General features: G+C 40.2%; 1 protein-coding gene across 1 annotated transcript in view; it reads right to left on the bottom strand.

Annotated features, from left to right (window-relative positions):
• Positions 1–484: 484 nt before the first annotated feature.
• CPB2 (carboxypeptidase B2) overlaps positions 485–20,665 on the bottom strand; it is a 49,465-nt gene continuing 29,284 nt past the window's right edge. Inside the window, exons 9-11 of the mRNA XM_075532841.1 lie at positions 15,424–15,626; positions 9,979–10,066; positions 485–669 (exon numbers count right to left, since the gene is read on the bottom strand). Coding sequence (XP_075388956.1) covers positions 485–669; positions 9,979–10,066; positions 15,424–15,626 — 476 coding nt within the window. The remainder of the gene's footprint in view (positions 670–9,978; positions 10,067–15,423; positions 15,627–20,665) is intronic.

Below are 20,665 nucleotides of genomic sequence, written 5' to 3'. Positions count from 1 at the left end.
ACGGTAGTTTCTGGAGCCTTATTTTCAGGGAAGTCTTATTTTCAGGGGGACCCCTTAGATTTCAGCGAGAGGCAAAACTGTAAGTAGGTCTTATTTTTGGAGGATGTCTTACTTTATGGGAAACAAGGTATGTAGAAAGCTTTCTTCCTCAGTGCTAGCTGCTGGTGGTTTCAAACTGCCGGTCATGTGATTTGCAGCCCAACAACCACTGCACCACTGTATATTCATTAAACTTGTTTAAATAGTCAAACATTGTGAATCAAAGGAAAACAATCCAGACCCCCTACATTTTAAAAAAAGTGGAAAAACAGAAGCCCTTGTCTTAATTTCAAAGTAGCCATTTATTTTGGGTTTTGACCCCCCCCCCAAAAAAGGAACATTTTTTAACCAACCTTGATAAAATTTAAAAGGAGACTGATACAATTATCTGGTTTTGCTGGAATCAGTAAATTAAAGTATGGGAACAGCGATAAAATCAAAGGTATTAAACATTCCTAATGACATGCTGGACTATTTTATACACAGCGGCTAGAGCATCATTGCAGGTTGGTCTGATGAAACGTTCAGGCAGCAAGAATCCAAAGGTGCCTTTATCTCGAAGTTCAATTGTAAATGAATATTTGATGCCCAAGTCATAAATCCAGTCATCTGAACCTCCAGGAGCTAGATCTACAAGCATAAGTTATATTTTTAAATAGGTATTTTAAATTGGCTGACAAAATGGGTTTTTTATTCTAAAAATCTATATAGCTTTGTTTTTCTGTATTATAAAACTTAAGTTACTTATAGACAATGGAGATGGAAAAGGGAGAAAATAAAAATTACTCATATCCCTACTGTGTCAGTTACATAATCTCCTGTGAACTTGCGTGAATGGGGTGGAGTCTTTATATAAAGCTCTTTCTTATACACCTATGAGTGTCTCTGGATTTGTTTCTCTAGACGACCAGTCTTTATGTAGAGTGATTTTGATGCCTAGCTATCTTGTAGGTCAGACTAGAACTGCCCCAGCGGGTTCCCAAGGGCGGAAACATGACTAAAACATACTGACACCTGTTTTTCCTGTGGAGCAACTGGTAAGCTCCAGTCTTGCAGTTAGCAACCTAGGCTTAACCATTGCTCCCTCAGAGCACCCACCAAGGAGTGACGAAGAAGAGAAGGGGAAACAATCACATTGCCCTGGGGTCAATCCCAAATGGCTGAGATAGTTTATTATGCCAGCCTGGCCGATAAACACATGTGGGATTAATTGAAGGGCGGAGAGATCAATGGTTCAGCGAGCCTCACCTTTCTTGTCTCTTGCTCTTTGATTTTCAGACCAGTGTGGCTGCCTGGCTTGTTCTGTGCCTCAGTTTGCAAGCTACACTACCTGTGGGACACCTAACCTGTGGACTGTCACTGTAATTTGAGGCACCTTTAAGACCTGCCTCGCCAGAGAATTGTAATGTACATCTCTGGAGTTGGGCACTGACTGTTGGTGACCTGCCTTGCTGTTTGTTGCCTGTGCTGGGATAGCCTAGGTCTCTACAGAGGACTACCTGACGGTCCTCAAGACATGAAGGATTGCCAGTGTCTCACAATTCTCTCATGGGAGTGAGTTGCACTGAGCCATTTGTACTGCTTTATAATTTCACTGTTCATTTCTTGTATTATATATCTATCTGTATTTAATTTAACAGTTCATTTCTTGTGTTCTATATGTATCTTTATAAATATATATATAATTATCAGCAATCTGGTTTTGTCTCTCTAGAGAACCCTGTCTAACACAATGGCAAATGTGGGTGAGTAAAGTAGCACTGCTGGGCATTTTCTTGGCTATGATCCTTAAGGAAGCCGATCCCCGGGCTTTCCTCTAAGGTCAACCACCACCTTCAGGTCAGTAGCTAATTGCAAACCTCTTGGACCACTGAGGAACTCCTAAGGCAGCGGTTCTTAATCTGTGGGTCGGTATCCCTTTGGGACTCAAACGACCCTTTCACAGGGGTCGCCCGATTCATAACAGTAGCAAAATGACAGTTATAAAGTAGGCATGAAAATAATTTTGTGGTTGGTGGGGGAGCTCACCACACCATGAGGAACTGTATTAAAGGGTCGCTGCATTAGGAAGTTTGAGAACCACTGTGTAAGAAAATCACTCTTTTTTCCTTCTATATTTTTAGTACATATATTAATATATTTAAGTCTTACCTACATAAATGGGATCACATTATGCATGCTGCTTGGTAAAATTTCTATAAATCATCTATAAGGACCAACTATATATTAATTCATTCAAAGATACATTACTATTTTAATGATTACATAGTAAAACTGGATATAATTGATTTAAACAGTTATTCATTTATCTGGAAATATTAAGATTTTTTCTAATATAGATGATATAAAGAACTTTACAACAAGTATCTTTATTCACACATAGCTGCTTTTGTATTTCCTTAGAGTAAACTGTAATTCTGCAAAAACAGAATTGTTAGTCTAAGGATATATACTTTTAAAATTATATATATGATGCATATATACATCAAAGTAGCCTTTAAAATTTATGCTTCCAGTAACCAGGTATGAATAGGTCTACTTCCCCTCCCAAACCATCCATAGAAACAATGAATTTCTGGCAATTTTATAGCTGAAAAACATCATCATATTGTCTTAATTTTTATTTCTTTGATTACCAGTGAGTTGAACTTTTTTGGGTTGAGGAAGGCTTATTAACTATTGTTATATGCAAATGAAAGCAAAGGGGACTTATAGTAGTTGCTGAAGGTCAAAGACTATATACAAAACTTCAGTATGGATTATTCTTAGCCATAAATCAAATGGAAATCCTCACAGCTGAACCAATAAACAACACCAAAATAAGTAGAAAAGATTCAAGTTGTCAAGGATTTCATTTGGATGGGATCCATAATCAATACCCTTGGAAACAGCAGCCAAATGAAAGGAAGCATTTATTGCATTGGGTAAGTGTACAGTAAAAGACCTCTTTAACTTGAAGTATGAAAAAGAAAAATGTCACTCTGAGGACTATGGTGTGTCTGACCCAACCCAAGATATTTTTACTTGCCTCACATGCATGCCAATGCAGCCTCACATTGCTGACCAATAGATGAGGAAGACTGAAGTAGAATTGATGCATTTGAATTATGGAGGTGCCAAAGAATACTGACTATCCCGTGGAATGCCAGAAGAATGCATCTGTGTGACAGAATAGTCTATATAAGCATGATAAAGAGACTTTGTCTCGTCTGTTGCGGACATGTCATCATAGGGACCCGTCCGTGGAGAAGGATACTGCACCGGGTAAAGGAGAAGGCTTGCATGAAAGAGGAAGACTCTCAGGGAGATGAATTGACACAGTGGCTGCAACCATGGACTCTCACATATATCAGTGATTGTGAGACGGTGTCTTGTTCTGTTGTACATGCGCTGGCTATAAGTCAAATCCAACTCAATGGCATGTATCAAAAACAAAAGTATGTGCAGGTTTTTCTTTGTTTTGTCATTGGATTACTCACCACAATAAACTTTAGAACATTGTTTTAATTCTTGTACTCATCTTTATTAGCTCCTCATTTTCCCCCAACCTCCCCTGCCATACCCTCAACCACTAATTCAGTTATTATCTCTATAGATTTACCTATCCTGGATTTCATATACAGAAAAACATTACTAATAAAACAAAAAACCCAAGCCAAACTAACAAAGAAAATATCAGTTTTTGAAAAGCTGAAAATATTAAAAACTAGAACAAATTTTAAATCTGTCAAAGGGAAGATCAAATAAGATGTTAAATTTTAACCTAACTGCATCTGTAATAATCCACTTTCTAATGCATTCTGCATGAATAGCAAGGTTATTTACAACCTGGTCTACGGCCAGAGGGGATTCACCAGAGGCTTTATCCACGTGTATTTCCCCTTCACTTTTTTTTTTGTATTTAAAAAGTTGAAACAAGTTTTAAATATCAAAAGGGAGATGAATGATTAGATATTACATTTTAACATCTGCACAATCAACTTTACAATGCTCTCTGTCTGACAACCAGGCTGTTGACATCCCTGGACTAAACTGTATTCCTCTTCAATGTTCTCTGAGTTTGGGGAACAAAAATAAATCTTAAGGGCAAGATCAGGGCTGTAGAGTGTATGGGGTAAGGTTTGCCAATGAAATTCTCCTAGGGAAGTCTTTGCTACCTTTCAAGGATGAACAGGTGCATCATTGTGACTGAATTTTAAAAATGCCTCGGTGTAACTTTCCTCGCCTTTTTCTACCACTGCCGTTCACAGTTTTCATAGAACTTCCTAATAAGCCCCATGAGCATCCTGGTCTTTCAAGAAATCTATCAAGACTACCCCGTTGGTACCCCTCAAAACAGTCTGAGCTGACCTCTTTATCTTTAATTTAACTGGTCCTACAAATCTTCTTAGAAGCCACAATTTTGGCTGGACATTTTGGGGGGAAGGCATCCTAACTAAACTAAGACAATTTGTCTTACTGAGAAAAGGGATCCTTGGTGGCATAGTGGTTATGTGTTGGTCAGTTGACCACAGGTCAGCAGATGCAAACCACCATCTACTCCGAGGGAGAAAGATGGAGCTTTCTAGTCCAATACAGTTTCAATCATAGACACACACACACACGAGCAGTTCTCCCCTGTCCTATAGTGCTCCTATGAGTCAAAATCAACTCATGGTTAGTGTGAGTGAGTGATTTTTCTGGGAGAACTTATCTAAGTCATCCTGGATAGTAGAAAGATGTTTTATTTGGAATAAACTCATGCATATATCAACTGAAACCACAATAGCAATACCATTGCACATGTGTACAAACATATACATTTAATATACATGTACATTTAACAATGAATCCACATGTATATGTTTCTATGTATTTCTCCCATTCTCTCTCTCTCTCGCTATGTGTGTGTGTGTGTGTGTGTGTGTATACCGTTATGAGACCTTCCATCCTATTTTCTATCTGATTATTATATATATAAGAAAATCAGTAATTATGTATATTTTGTTCTGAATACTTTTATTATTCATATTGTTGCTAGATTTTTTCCAGGTAAACAATGATATCATTTGTAAATGTGATCAATTTTGCCTCTTTCTAAAGCAGGAATAATTACAAGGATGTTTACTGAAGTATTTAATATTGAAAAATATCCATCAACAGTAGACAGGACAAATTGTTCATTCAACGAATATTTCTGATAGTCTCTATCAAAATTGGCAAGTGTTTTTCCTGTTATTTTTCTATGCTTAACACACATACATATAGGTACATGCTGAAGGTATGAATGATTAGTGATAGTCTGATTTCATCATAGGAAAGGATTGCCAATGGGACCAATGGTTCTAGGGGGATATGGGCGAAGGGGAGGTGGGAGAAAAAAAAACGGAGGTGGGGGAAACCAACCCAGGGACAAGGGAACAAGTGAACTGAAATCAATGGAAGGAAGGGTGTAGGATGCCTAGTGGGGCTTAATCAAGGGCAATGTAGTAGTGAGGAATTACAAAACCCGAATAAAGGCTGAACATGATGATGGGACAAGAGGAAAGTAAAAGGAAATAGAGAACCAGGAGGCAAAGGACATTTATAGAGGTCTAAATACAGGCATGTACATATATGTGTGTGTGTGTGTGTGTGTATATATAAAACAAGGGAAATAGAACTATGTATTCATATGTATATGTTAAGAATTAAGGTTGCAGATGGAAATTGGGCCTCAACTCAAGTACTCCCTCAACACAAGAACGCTTTGTTCTAACAATCCGGTATTCTGTGATGTTCACCTTCCGGACACGATCACTGAAGAAAGTAGGTGCATAAGAAAATGTGGTGAAGAAAGCTGATGGTGCCTGGCTATCAAAAGATACAGCATTTCGGGTCTTAAAGACTTGAAGATAAACAAGCAGCCATCTAACTGAGAGGCAACAAAGTCCACATGGAAGAAGCACACCAACCTGTATAATCATGAGGTATTGATGGGATCGGGTCTCAGGCATCTAAAACCCAGAACAAAATCATACCCAATTGTGAATGGGGGGTGGGGCATGGAGTGGAGACCCAATGCCCATCTGTAGACAATTGGACATCCCTTCATAGAGGGGTCACAGGGAAGAAAGCCAGTCAGAGTGAAGTATAGCACCAATGAAACACAACTTTCCTGTAGCTCTTTGGTGCTTCCTTCACCCCACTATCATGACCTCAATTCTACCGTACAAATTGGATTAGACCAGAGCATGCACTCTGCTACAGATACGAGCCCACAACCCAGGGAATTCAGGATAGATAAACCCCTTAGGGCCAACAATGAGAGTAGAGATACCAGGAGGATTCGGGGAGGCTGGGGAGAGAAAGGGGGAATTGATCACAAGGATCTGTATATACCCCCCTCCCAGGGGGATGAATAATGGAAAAATTGGTGAGCGGTGATGGAGAATGATGTAAGATATGAAAAAAATAATGTATAACTTATCAAGAGTTCATGAGTGAGGGTGGGCAGGGGAGGAAGGGGGATGAAATGGGGACCTGATATCAGGGGCTCAAGTCGGAAGAGAATGCTTTGAAAATGATGATGGTGGGCGGAAACGGAATTGATTACAGGGATCTACATATGGCCTCCTCCCTGGGGGATGGCCAATGGAAAAGTGGATGAGGGGAGACGTTGGGCAGTATAAGATATGACAAAATAATTTATAAATTATCAAGGGTTCATGAAGGAGAGGGGAGTGGGGAGGGAGGGGGGAAAATGCGGAGCTGATGCCAAGGGCTTAAGTGGAGAGCAAGTGTTTTAAGAGTGATGAGATGAGGGCAACGAATGTACAAATGTGCTTGAACAATTGATATATGTATGGATTATGATAAGAGTTGTATGAGCCCCCAATAAAATGATTCTTTTTAAAAAGAAAATGATGATGGCGGTATATGTGCGAATGTGCTTGACAACACTGGATGAATGTATGGGTTGTGATAAGAGATGTAGAGACCCCAATAAAAGTATTTTTTAAAAGAAATTGATGGTGGTAGCCATTGTAAAATTATGCTTGATGTAACTGAATTATGGATTGTTATAATGTCTGTAGGAGCTCCCAATAAATTGATTGATGAAAAATTAATTAATTAATTTGAAAATAAAATAAAAAAGGAAAGGATTGCCTTTATCATTATCTCCAGCCCAGATGCATCTGCTTGTGTTTTAGGAACAGCAGTAGGAAAGGGAATGAGAATCAGAAAGCTCTGAAATGGGAAGAAGTTGTGCCCGGGTGGGAACCTGGATCAGCAAAGGCAGCCCATGCGCAACGTTAACAAGTGGCACCAAGTGACAGAGAGACATCATGTAGACCAATACGACCCCAGTTTATTCTACGACTATTAGGAGTGGTTAGGGTGCAGAGAAAAGGAAGACACCCCAAGAAGGTGATCCTAGAATCTTGAGCATTTGGTGCTCAAGCAATTTGTTATAAACAATACAACTGTGACTGTTTATATAGCCCTATAGAGCATCCTGTGTAAAGAACATGCTGGACCTGGCTTCACTGTTTTTTTTTTCCTACCCACAATCTTTTAAGACACATAGAAAAATCAAGAATTTTTCATCTGTTAAGCCTTGAGGGCAACATGCCGGCACGAGGCAACAAACTGACCAAGAGGTCTGCGGGCCTGGCCCCATACTCAAGCTTCATTGACCCCCCCCTCCCCAGAAGAATGCACTACAGAGGACAGCTCTACAGATATAGCCCAGGGAGAGGGGTGGGACTGCCCAGACCACAAGGGAGCAAACTAAGAGGGAGGGAGGGAGGGAGAGGAAGAGGGAGAGGGGGTTGAAAGAGAGAGAGAGAACAGGAGAACTGCATTCTGGCCCACCAAGCCCCTAGGGCCACATTCCTGCTAGGAGCAGCCAATGCAGAGAGAGGACCATAGCACTGGCCCCACTCAGACACAACACTCCCTCACTGACCACAGGGCTGCAACACAAAAGTGGATTTAGACAATATCTAGTTGAGGGGGAATAGTCGGGTTCCAAGAAACTTTATTCACGCTGAAATTTAAATATGTAATTTTCACTTATCACAAAATATTATTCTCTGTCGTATCCCCTCTCCCCGCCAATTACTTAAACATGTAAAAGTCATTCTTACCACTTCAGCCAACTAACTCACTGGCTCACTTCTGACTCATAGTGAACCTATAGGGCAGGAGAGAAGTATCCCTTTGGCTTTCCAAGATTTTTACTCTCTAGAGGAGTTGAAAGCCAAGCCTTTCTCCCATGGACTGGCTGATGGATATGAACTGCTGACCTTACAGTTACCACCAGCCTGGTGTCTAAACTACTACCCCACCAGGCCTACTCTTAGATGGCTTGGATTTGATAAACCAGTCTTCATTGGTGGCTCCTGATAAAATGTTTATCATGTTCCCTTTTTACCATCTTCCTTCCAATCCAAAAGGTGCAGAACCCGTGTCTGTCCTCCTCCCCATGGGAGCACGCTGTTGTCAGTTGTCAAGCCAACTCTGAGTCATGGGGACCTGATATGCGCAGAGGAGAACTGCTCCATAGATTTTCAAGGCTTGAGACTTTGCAGGAGCAGGTCTGCCTCTAGGTGGGTTTGAACTGCCAATTATTTGTTGAGTTGTCCAGCACTTAACCATATGGATCATTCAGAGACTGCCTCGATAAATACCTCCCAGCAAAAATTAACTGATAACATTGTTGGCTTTTCCACCTACCTTTTATCAGTATGATGCACACAACAGACATCCAAGTATAGCAAATTCTGAGTTATTCTCTTAGACATAGGCATCTAATATCACTGATATACTCTAGATTTACCTAGATGAGCACTAGTGATGTAGTGGATTACATATGGGACTACAAATGACTACATTAACAATTTGACCCCACCAATTGCGCTATGGGAGAATTGCCGTGGGTTGGAATTGACTCAATGCCAGTGGATGTTGGGTTAGATTTGTATCGTGAACAATCCTTACAACCTTACACACTGGTCCTGGGCATCTTTCACTTGTTTTATTCCTTTGTGACCTGATCTATTTCCCTCAGCATCCACGATGCCAACTCTTTTTTTAAAAACAATTTATTAGGGGCTCATACAACTCATCACAGTCCATACATATACATACATCAATTGTATAAAGCACATCTGTACATTCTTTACCTTAATCATTTTCTTTTTTTCTCTTTTTTTTTTTTTACATTTTATTAGGGACTCATACAACTCTTATCACAATCCATACAGATACATACATCAATTGTATAAAGCACATCCATACATTCCCTGCCCCAATCATTCTCAAAGCATTTGTTCTCCACTTAAGCCCTTTGCATCAGGTCCTCCTTTTTCTCTCCTCCCTCCCCACTGCCCCCTCCCTCATGAGCCCTTGATAATTTATAGATTATTAATAGATTATTATTTTGTCATATCTTGCCCTATCCAGCATCTCCCTTCACCCCCTTTTCTGTTGTCTGTCCCCCAGGGAGGAGATCACATGTGGATCCTTGTAATCAGTTCCCCCTTTCCAACCCACTCACCCTCCACTCTCCTAGCATCGCCCCTCACACCCTTGGTCCTGAAGGTATCATCCACCCTGGATTCCCTGTGCCTCCAGCTCTCATATGTACCAGTGTACAACCTCTGCCCTATCCAGCCCTGCAGATGCCAACTCTTATTATCTCTACTCTACAGAGAGAAGCATAATTTTTAAGTACCATTTAAAAAATACCAGTGGGATTTTAAAACACCACTTTAACTTTTCACTCATGAATTCATTGATTAATTTAGGTCCTAGCTAGTATGCTTCTGTTTATAATTGTTATCGACTATCATTTTATATGCAATCATGTGGAAACAAGTCCATTTGGAAAAATTAAATTTATACAGAAAAAGTGAACACACATATTTCTTGAGTAGCTCACAGTTCCCCAAGATCTCCAGAAACAATACTTACATAAACTTTCTGAGCCACTGCCATGCGAATACTTGATATTTTTACTCACACTCTGAATAGCTTGAACAGCTTCACTGGCCACTAGAGACTAAAAGCAATGGGACATGGGGTTTTAGTTAATATATAACTTTGAAACGAGACAGAAGAGGTCTCTACAAGAAAGTCATGCCTTAATTGACTCAAACAGTATATTTGGGGAAAACATAGATTTATCTAAAAGTAAGTTTAGGAAAATGAACTGAAACAATTATTTTTGCTTCATGAAAATTATAATTAGATATCTCTAAACAAACTTTTCTAATGGGCTGAACAATTTCATTTAATTTGCTGGAAAAATGTAATCTTTTCTAGAGCACATTTATGATGCGAATTGAAGGATAGTGTGCTGGAAAGACAAAATTTGGAGTTGCTTTGATCCTTGGCAAAATTATCCTCAAACTTTAAATTCAATCTCTACCTAAGACATATGTATATAACTGTACATACCTGTAGGGAGCCCTGGAGCCATAGCAGGTTATGCATTGGACTGCTAACGGTAAGGTCAGTAGTTCAAATCTACCAGTTGAGCCACAGGACAACGATGCAGCTTTCTGCTCTGCCGTAAAGATGTGTTGTTCTTATTGTTAGGTGACAATGCATTGGTTCCCACGAATGGTGACCCTCGGTACAATAGAACGAAACACTGGACCATTCCCACAATTGTTATGGTTGAGCCCATCCTTGCAGTCATGGTGTCAATCAATCTTATTGAAGACCCTTCTCTTTTTCGCTGGCCCTCTACTTTCACCAGACGTGCCATCCTGCTCCAGGATTGATATCTCCAGATAACATGTCCAACGTATATGAGATGAAATCTTTGCCATCATTGCCTCTATGGAACATTCTCTCTGTTCTTCTACCAGAGAGTTCTGTTTGGCAGTCCACAGTACTTTCTTTGTGGGTGTGTACTTATTTTTTTAATTGTGGTAAAAATGTACACAACAAAACATTCTCCAATTCCACAATGTCTACATTTATGATTCAGTGCCATTCATTAAAACTCTCCATGTTGAACAACCATTACTGATATCCTTTCCCAAATCATTCCACCACCATTAACATAAACTCAATGCCCTCTAAGAAAATCCTCTTCCTCCTTTACCCATGGTAGCCATAAGTTGAGTTCCGTCTTTCTTTCTTTCTTTCTTTTGTTCTTTCGTTCTTTCATTCTTTCTTTCAAGTAGTTTTTTGATATAATATTCACATATCATACACTTCCATAAATTGCTTTTAAAAAGACTTGTATATACATCATCACAATCAGTTCTAATGCTCCCTCCCTGTTCCGCCTTCAGTTGCTCCCCAATTCCCCTTACATTGTCCATCCTCCTACTGCCCCCAATCCCGATAAACCATTGCATCAGTCATTGTCGCTATGTGTCCACTCCTTCTGTGCTTTAACTGGGAAACTTAACAGAAACAATAAAGAACAAAAGCAAAATGAACAGAAAGAAGAAAATAATAACATAAAGATAAAAAATAAAGAGGAGTGGGGAGGGAGGGGAAAAAAGAGGACCTGATACAAAGGGCCTAAGTGGAGAGCAAATGCTTTGAGAATGATTAGGGCAAAGAATGTACAAATGCGCTTTATACAATTGAAGTATGTATATGTATGGATTGTGATAAGAGTTGTATGAGCCCCTAATTAAAAAAAATAAATAGAGGAAATTAAAGACTACCAAGAATATGTTAAAAGCCAGAAAAGAAATTTATGTTGTAGAAGAAGTGAGAAATATTTGAGCCTAGAACACATTCAGGTTGAGTCAAGAGGGAGGTCAACTGACCAAGTATCATAATATACCATGGTTTGATCCACCATAATCGAGTTTACAATACTCTTTGTCTGATAGTAAAGCCGTTTAATACCCTACCAGTGGCCAGAGGGAATCTGCCAGAGGCCTTCCCCTGCCCTTCATAGCTTTCTACAAATTGTGTGTTCACAATTTAAGTTCTGATACTTTTTCCTTCATCATATTTGGATTTTGTTAGCATTTTTGGATCACACAGGCAGATGTGCTTCTTCCACGTGGGCTTAGTTAATGCCTCATTTGAAGACAGCCTTTAAGACCCCAGACACTATTCCAATCACTAGCTAGACACCATCTGCTTTTTTCCTCACACTCTGCTAGAGTGCCCTTAGTTTCAGTGATCTCATCATGGAGGCGAGTATTGAGCAGTGTCATGTTATAAGAACTAACTGTTCTTGGATTAAAGCTAGAGTTGTATGGGAGCTCAGAACCCATCTGCTTGTCCATAGGTTCTGAATGACTCTGGAAAACCAATCACAACAAAATACAAAAACAAGCAATCCCTAAAATAACCAAAATCAAAAGGAAAATTCATCAATCATCCCCCTGAGGTATAGTCAATTATACTGATAACATCAATAATTTATCCAATGGCATAGAATTTAAAGCACTGTAAATTCATGAGGAGTTTATGGGAATATAATCCAACTGCAAGCTGGAATCCATGAGTTGTTGCTTTGTACAGATTAAAATCTTAATTGATTGAGCTCTGTTTACGTTGTGTATGGGAATGATGCTAGGGGAAATTTTCCTGTATCATTTCTCACAAGTGAAGATCCTTACCTCTCAGATTTAAACTTGTCATATTAATGGAAGCAGAGCATTGAAATACTAACTATATGGTGGTGCTAGGGTCCTTTTTCCTTGAACACCCATGCATCCCAGGGTCCCAACCAAGTTCCAATGGCTGCCATTCCCAGAGCCTTGGGGTAGCCATTCTTGGTTTCCTCTCACATCAGCATAGTTCCGTTCTAAGTCCAAGGACACAGATGCATTTTAGGCAGGGCCCAGTCAGTTGAGTCAGGTTTGTACATCAAGTCATTCTGGTGTGGTCCCGGGACTCTTTTAAGTGTCTTTGCCAGCACCACGATTCAAATGAATCAATCCTCCTTCAGTCTTCCTTAAGCATTGTCCAATTTTCACATGAGGCGACAGAAGATACCATGGCTTGGGTCAAGTGTATCTTGGTCTTCAAGGTGACATCCTTGCTTTTCAGCACTTTAGAAAGATCGTGTGCAGCAGAGTGACCCAATGCAGTGCAGCATTTGATCCCTTGGATGCTGCTTCCATGAGCATTATTGTGGATCCAAGCAAGATTAAATCATTGACAACTTCGATAATTTTTTCCCATTTATCATACTAGGACCCAGTGGTCCAATTGTGAGGATTTTGGTCTTGTTTCCATTGCTTTGTAATCCATACTGAAGATTGTAGTCCTTGATCTCCATCAGCAGGTGCTTCAAGTCCTTCTCACTTCCAGAAATCAAGTAATGTCATTTGTCACCATGGGTTGTTAATAAGCCTTCCTTCAACACCATTATTAGTTGATTTCTTGTAGCTATTTCTTCTCATTTGAGTCAAGCCTCATCAGCAAATGAAGGTCCCAAAGGCTCCACCCCCAGCACAGCTATCAAAAGATATAGCGGCTGGGGTCTTAAAGACTTGACAGTAAACAGCGGGCATCTAGCTCACAAGCAACAAAGTTCACATGGAAGAAGCACTCCAGCCTGTGTGATCATGAGGTGTCAAAAGGATGATGTATCAGGCTCCAAAGAACAGAAAAAAAATCATATAATTGTGAATGAAGGGAAGTGCAGAGTGGGGACCCATAGCCCATCTGTAGGCAACTTGACATTTCCTTACGGAAGGGTTGCTGGGAGAGGAGAGCCAGTCAGGGTGCAGTGTAGAACGATGAAACATACAGCTTTCCTCTAGTTCCTAAATGCTTCCTCCTTCCCTCCCTGCCCCCACCACCACTATCATGATCCCAATTGTACCTTGCAAATCTGGCTAGATCAGAGAATGTACACTGGTACAGATAGGAACTGGAAACACAGGGAATCCAGGACAGATGATCCCTTCAGGACCAGTGATAAGAGTAGCAATACTGGGTGGGTAGACAGAGGGTGGATTGGAAAGGGGGAACCAATTACAAGGATCTACATGTGACCTCCTCCCTGGGGGACAGACAACAGAAAAGTGGGTGAAGGGAGATGTCGGACAGTGTATGATATGACAAAATAATTTATAAATTTTCAAGGGTTCATGAGGGAGGGGGTTGGGGAGGGAGAGGGGAAATGAGCTGATGCCAAGGGCTTACATGGATAGCAAATGTCTTGAGAATGATGAGGGTAACGAATATACAAATGTGCTTTATACAATTGTATGAGCCCCCAATAAAATGATTAAAACAACAAACAAAGGCCCCATGACCATAGGCTTTACTCCATTCGTGTCATTATAGTTTACTTTGAGAAGACAGCTCTTACTCAGTCATATTTTGGGTTTTTTTGTTCCATTTTATTGAGACCTCTTACAGATATTATCCATAGTTCAATTACATCAAGCATGTTTGTGCAAATGCTGCCACCATCATTTTCAAAACACGTTCTTTCTTCTTGCATTTTTTGATATCAGCTCCCCTTTATCCCTGGCCTCCCTTATCCCACAGGAACCCTCGCTATTATATTAAATAGTATTATTATTCCTTTTTTTTGCTGTGTCTTATAGCACCTAATGTATCCATTCACCTATTATTCTGTTATTCAGACATATTTTGGGTGCCTTCTGACCTGAGGCACTACCGCTGGCAACTTTCTGCTTCTATTCTGTAGACGTTCAATATCTGACAATGTTCCAGTGGTATGCATAAGATGTTCAGTGGTTACTTCTCCAAAGTAGACAGCAGATTCCTTCTTTGTAGTCTCTTCTTAGTCTGGAAGCTCCGCTGAACCCTGCTCACTTTGAGTGACCCTGCTGGCATTTGAAACGGCAGTGACATAGCTTCCAGCATCACAGCCACACATGAGCCACCCCTGTATGACACACTGACAGACCTGTGGTGGTCCCACATATTAGTAGTTACTAACGGCACTGTAAGTTCCCACATGCTATTGCTCACTTGTAGTCTGTCTACGATTTGGCTGAAAGTTGAGCCACCGGAATGGCTTAGAGAGTTAAAGGGTGATTGAGGACTGTAGTCTTGAAAGTCCTCCCAGTCGTTATCAAACCAGCAAACAAACAAATCCCTCACTACCACCGAGTCGATTTCAACTTGTAGTAATCCTATAGGAAGACAGAGTAGAACTGCTGTATTGGGTTTTGGAGGCTGTAAATCTTGGTGGGCGCAGGGCTCCTCTTTCTCTTGGAATGCCTGGTGGGTTCAAACTGCTGACCTTGCCATTAGCAACCCAACACATAAGTCACAAGTGCTCCTATGAGACCAGTCGACCTGGTTTTTGTTTTGTTTCCAAAAATATTTTGAGTGTTGTTTCATATTTTCTCCTAGTCTATCCAGGAGTTAGGGTTGAAAAGAGACTTTGCTTTTAATAACTTTACCACACAAATGTCAAGAAGAAAACAACGACTTAGCACTTACCAGCTCCTTGTGGTCTTTGCTTCTGCTTCTATTATAGGAGTATGGAAACAATATCTGTTGGGAGTATGAATGCATCGTTATGTACGCTTTAATGTGGTCCTTATTTTTTCTCAAGAAATCAGCCACTGCCTTCACTTCCGGTTCTGACTCAGGGTAAGGGCCGCAGTAGGTTTCTGAGCATGAAAAACTTGATGCGCCTTCCTCTGTGGGTAAAATGGATAACACAGAATGATGGGTTCATGCACATAAGATTGTAATGGATTCTTTCTCTGCTAATGTACTTTTCTAATATTTCTGGTACAGTATTTTAAAGTAAGTGTATTCCCCTGTATACAAACCTAAATGAAGCTTTGCTGCTATTGAGCCAATTCCAACTCATAGCCACCTTATAGTTATAGAACAAGGTAGATCTGGCCCTGTGGGTTTCTGAGACTAGCACTTCATGGCAGTAAAAAGCCTCGTCTTTGTCATGTTCATGGCCACCCTGTGTGTGTTGTTAATAGCAGGTTTTTCTGAAGCAGATAGTATTAGTCCAGGTAGACTAGAGAAACAAATCCAGAGCCACTCATATGTGTATAAGGAAGAGTTTTATATAAAAGAACAATTATATATTGAGAAAACATCCCAGTCCAGTCCAGTTCAAATCCATAAGTCCGAGATTAGCCCATATGTCCAATACCAATCGATAAATTCCTCTTCAGGTGAGAGGGTATTGTTTGTGTCTCCACAGGGAAAGAGGGACCAGACTTAAATCCAGTGTTCTGGGATGTGAATGCAGCGTGAAGGGGAGCCAGTGGAGGGGCCTGAGGGCTCGGCCCCCATACCCCTCCCCCCCAGAAGAATTTACTTTAGAGAACGGCACTGAAGCTGCAGCTAGGGGAGAGGAGCATTTCTGATCAGAGCACATGGGAGCAAATGAAGGGGGAGGAAGAGAGAGTGAAGCACATCCTGGCCCACCAGGCCTGGAGGACATTATCCCCACTCAGAACAGCCAATGCACAGAGTGGACCACTATGAGACGTGCTGTCCCTTGCTGGCCCAGGGCCCCATGGGGGACAACACTGGAGACTCACTGTGCTACACTTATGGCAGAACTTGTAACTCAGAGTTCCATAGTAAAACTTTTCTTTATGTATTGTATTGAGTTGTTGTTGTTAAGTGCCATCAAGATGGTTCTGGCCCCTAGCAACCCTAGGCATACCAGAATGAAACACTGTCCTCCTCACAATCCTCAGATGCCTGAGCCCACTGTGGTAGCCACTGTGTCAATGTATCTTGGGGATGTCCTTCTCTAGGGACTGGTCTCTCCTGGCAATATGTCCAACGCAGGTGAGACACATTCTTGTCATCTTAGCCTGTAAGGAGCACTCTGGCTGTACTTCCTCCACCACAGAGTTGTTTGTCCTTTGAGCAGTCCATGGTATTTTCAATATTCTCCTCCAGCACCACAATTCAAATGCATTGATTCTTCGCCAGTCTTCTGTATTCAATGTCCACCTTTCAGATGCATCTGAAGCGATGGAAAACACCGTGACTTGGACCAGGAGCACCTTCTTCCTCAAAGCAATATCCTTGCTTTTCAATACTCTAAAGAGGTCTTGTGCAGCAGATTTATCTAATACAACCCATCTTTGATCTCTTGTTAGCTGCTTCCATGGGCATTGATTGTGGATCCAAGCAAGACAAAAGTCCTTGACAACTTCAACCTTTTCTCCGTTTATCATGATTTTACCTACTGGTCCAGTGTGAGGATTTGGGTCTTCTTTACAGTGAGTTGTAATCCATCCTGAAGGCTGAAATCCTTGATCTTCATCATCAAGGGCTTCAAGTTCTCTTCACTTTCAGCAAGCAAGGTTGTGTCATCTGCATATCACAAGGTATAATAAGTCTTCCTTCAATCCCAATGCTGAATTCTTCATTTAATCCAGCTTTGCCGATTATTTTCTCAGAAGATTGAACAAGTATAGTGAGGGTATACAACCCTGATGAACACCTCTCGTGATTTTAAACCATGCAGTATTACCTTGTTCTGTTCTAACAATGTATGGTTGCAATCATTATTAGATAATCTTTAGCAAAATTTTACTTGCATGTGACATCAAGCATTATATTGTTCCATAGTTTGAGCATTCTGTTGGGTCACCTTTCTTTGGCATGGGCACAAATATGGATGTATTCCAGTCAGTTAACCAAATAACTTTCTTCCAAATTTCTGACATAGATGAGTAAGTGCTTCCAGTGCTTCCTCAGCTCATCGAAATATTTCAATTGGCATTCCATTAATCCCTGGAGTCTCGTTTTTAGCTAATGCATTCACTGCAGTTTGAACTTCTTCCTTCAGCACCAATGGTTCTTGCTCATATGCTATCTCTTGAAACGGTGGAAAGTCAACTAGTTTTATTTTTGGATACAGTGACTGCATTCTTTCCATCTTCTCTTGATGTATCCTGCGTCATTAATATTTTGCCTGTAGAATCTTTCAATATTGCAACTAGGCTTGAGTTTTTCTTCAGTTCTTTCAATTTTGGATATGCTGAGCATATTCTTCCCTTTTGGTTTCCTAATTCTTGGTCTTTTCACATTTCAATATAATATTTGACTTTGTCTTCTTGAACTGCCCTGTGAAATTTACTATTCAGCTCTTTGACTTCATCATTTCTCCCATTTGCTTTACTTACTTTACAGTTCAGAGAAAGTTTCAGGGTCTCTTCTGACATCTACTTTGATATTTTCTTTCTTTCCTGTCTTTTTAATAAGCTTTTGCTTTCTTCATGAATGATGTTCAGGATGTCCTCCCACAGTTTATCAGCTCTTCTGTCATTAGTATTCAATGCAGCAGATCTGTTCTTGAATTGTTCTCCACATTCAGGTGGAATAGACTCAGGTGGTATTGTGGCTCTGGGTGACTTGTTTTAATTTTCATTAGCTTTATCCCAAACTTACATATGAGCAATTGATGGTCTGTCCTATATTCAGCCCCTTTCCTGGATTTAGCTTCTGATATTGAGCTTCTCCGTGGTCTCTTCTGCAGGTAGTCAATTTGATTTCTGTGTAGTTCATCTGGAGAAGTCAGTCTGTATGGTACCTTTTGTTTTGTTGAAAAAAAGTATTTCCTTTGATCAAGTGGTTGGTTTTGCAAATTTCTATCACATAATCTTGAGGTTTGTTTCTATCACCAAGTCCACATTTTCCAACAACTGTTCCTTCCTCTTTGTTTCCAACTTTTACATTCCAGTTGCCAAAAATTATCAATGCATCATGAAGGCATATTTGATTAATTTTCAACTGAAGTTGTTGGTAGAATTCTTCAATGTCTTCATTATTAGCTTTTGTGGTTGGTGCATCAACTCGAATAATAGTTGTATTGATTGGGTTTCCTTGAAGGCTGAGAGATAAAATCCTTTCACAAACAGCATTGCACTTCTTGATTGATTTTGCAATATCCTTTTGGACCATGAATGCCACACCATTCCTCTTGGTTGTATTATTCCAGGCATAGTAAATCATATGATTTTTTAATTCAAAATGCCCAATACCAGTCCATTTCAGCTCCCCAATGTCAAGGATACCAATATTTATACATTCCATTTCATTTTTGATGACTTCCAATTTTCCTAGATTCATACTTTGCACCTTTCAAGTTACGATCATTCGCAGATTTATGCAGCTGTTTCTCCTTATCTTGAGTCGTTCTTCATCAGCAAATGAAGATCACATAGGCTCCACTCCCACAGAGTGTAACTGTTCCCATGATTGGCTCCATCACTAACTACCTCACAGGATTGGTTTAGTAAGTTAAAAGGTTTAGGACTACAGTCTCACCTTCAATTGGTACAATAGGAATTCATAGAGGTAATGTTCTACATCATAGTTCGGTGAGTCTGGGCCCTCAGAAACTTGTGAGTAGCCATCTAAGATACAATGATTAATCTCTATTTTTTTGGAACAAAAGTGAAAGAAGGAAACTTACAACTCAAAGAAAAACAAGTCTATAAGACTAATAGACTCCAATCATAGGTTCCCAAAGTTATTTGGACTACTGCCTGCCTTTTCAGAAAAAAAAAAAAAAACGAAAAAAAAACCCCATTATTCAATACCCCCTGGGAATTAAAAATGTTTGCACTATACTCCATAACCCAGAGTAAAGTGTAGGTACTTGCTGTTGCACCCCCTTAATTCATTCCAGTCCTCCCAGATGGCACTATCACCCACTTTGGGGAATTCTGGTGAAAACGACCTCACCTATCTTGAGGCCAGGAGAACTAGGTAGTGTCTGGCTACCGTACTACAGATTGTTCCAAATCAGGGCCAGAAGAGATGAACCTGGGTGGAATGGGATTAAAAAGTAGAATAAGAATCAAATTTCTTTTTAAAAGCCAGACTTATTGGACCAGTAGAGACTAGAATAACCCCAAAGACTATCACCTGGAATACACTTTAAAATTGGAACTCAAACCACTCCCAGACATCACCTTTCAGCCAAATGATGATATATTTATAACATAAATATTTTTGCCACTAAGTATTTTTCTCCGCAAAATAATCATTGAAATGGAATCAAACATTTACCCAGGACTAAAGATGAGCAAATAAAGGAGGAATTTGGGGATGGGGAGCTAGATACATGGAACCAGAACAACTAGAATGGAAATAATGAGAAATCTAACACATTGGGAAAAATATAAATACTGGGGAAAATGTAACCAATAACTTATATTTATAAAATATAACCAAATTGTTCAATAGGAGGCTAATATATTGTTTAAACTTTTACCAAAAACACATACAAGGTAGCATTTCTAGGGAAAAGTATGCAAGTTTCAATTAATTTGGAGTCAGTCAGCTGGAGCTGATATGCCAGCTCAGTCACTATATACTCCCTTGACCAAGTGATTTAACCTTCTAAATCCCTTGTTGCCCACCTATAAACCACACAAATGAAGCCTAGCAGATGAACTATGGAAACGGCCTGGCACTTATGAACTGCTAGCCAGATTAGTCAGATCTTTTTACATTGAGTGCTTCTCTGACCCTTTACTCAGTTTTCACTGGCTACATCACCTTAGGTTCCTGTGAGTTCTTTGATTTTTAAGTGCAACTGAAGGAAGGCTGTTGTGCGTATTCTGACCCATAGCTACCCGATTACGTATACGCTTGACCTGCTGTGCAATCTTTATGGAAGACACCTGCCATATCTTTCCCCCATGGAGTGGCTGGTGCGGCTGACACACTGACTTCTGGA

The sequence above is a fragment of the Tenrec ecaudatus genome, chromosome 15 (genome assembly GCF_050624435.1).
Source record: "Tenrec ecaudatus isolate mTenEca1 chromosome 15, mTenEca1.hap1, whole genome shotgun sequence".
In the NCBI taxonomy this organism is placed as follows: Eukaryota; Metazoa; Chordata; class Mammalia; order Afrosoricida; family Tenrecidae; genus Tenrec; species Tenrec ecaudatus.
This window is presented reverse-complemented; position numbering and strand designations above follow the sequence as displayed.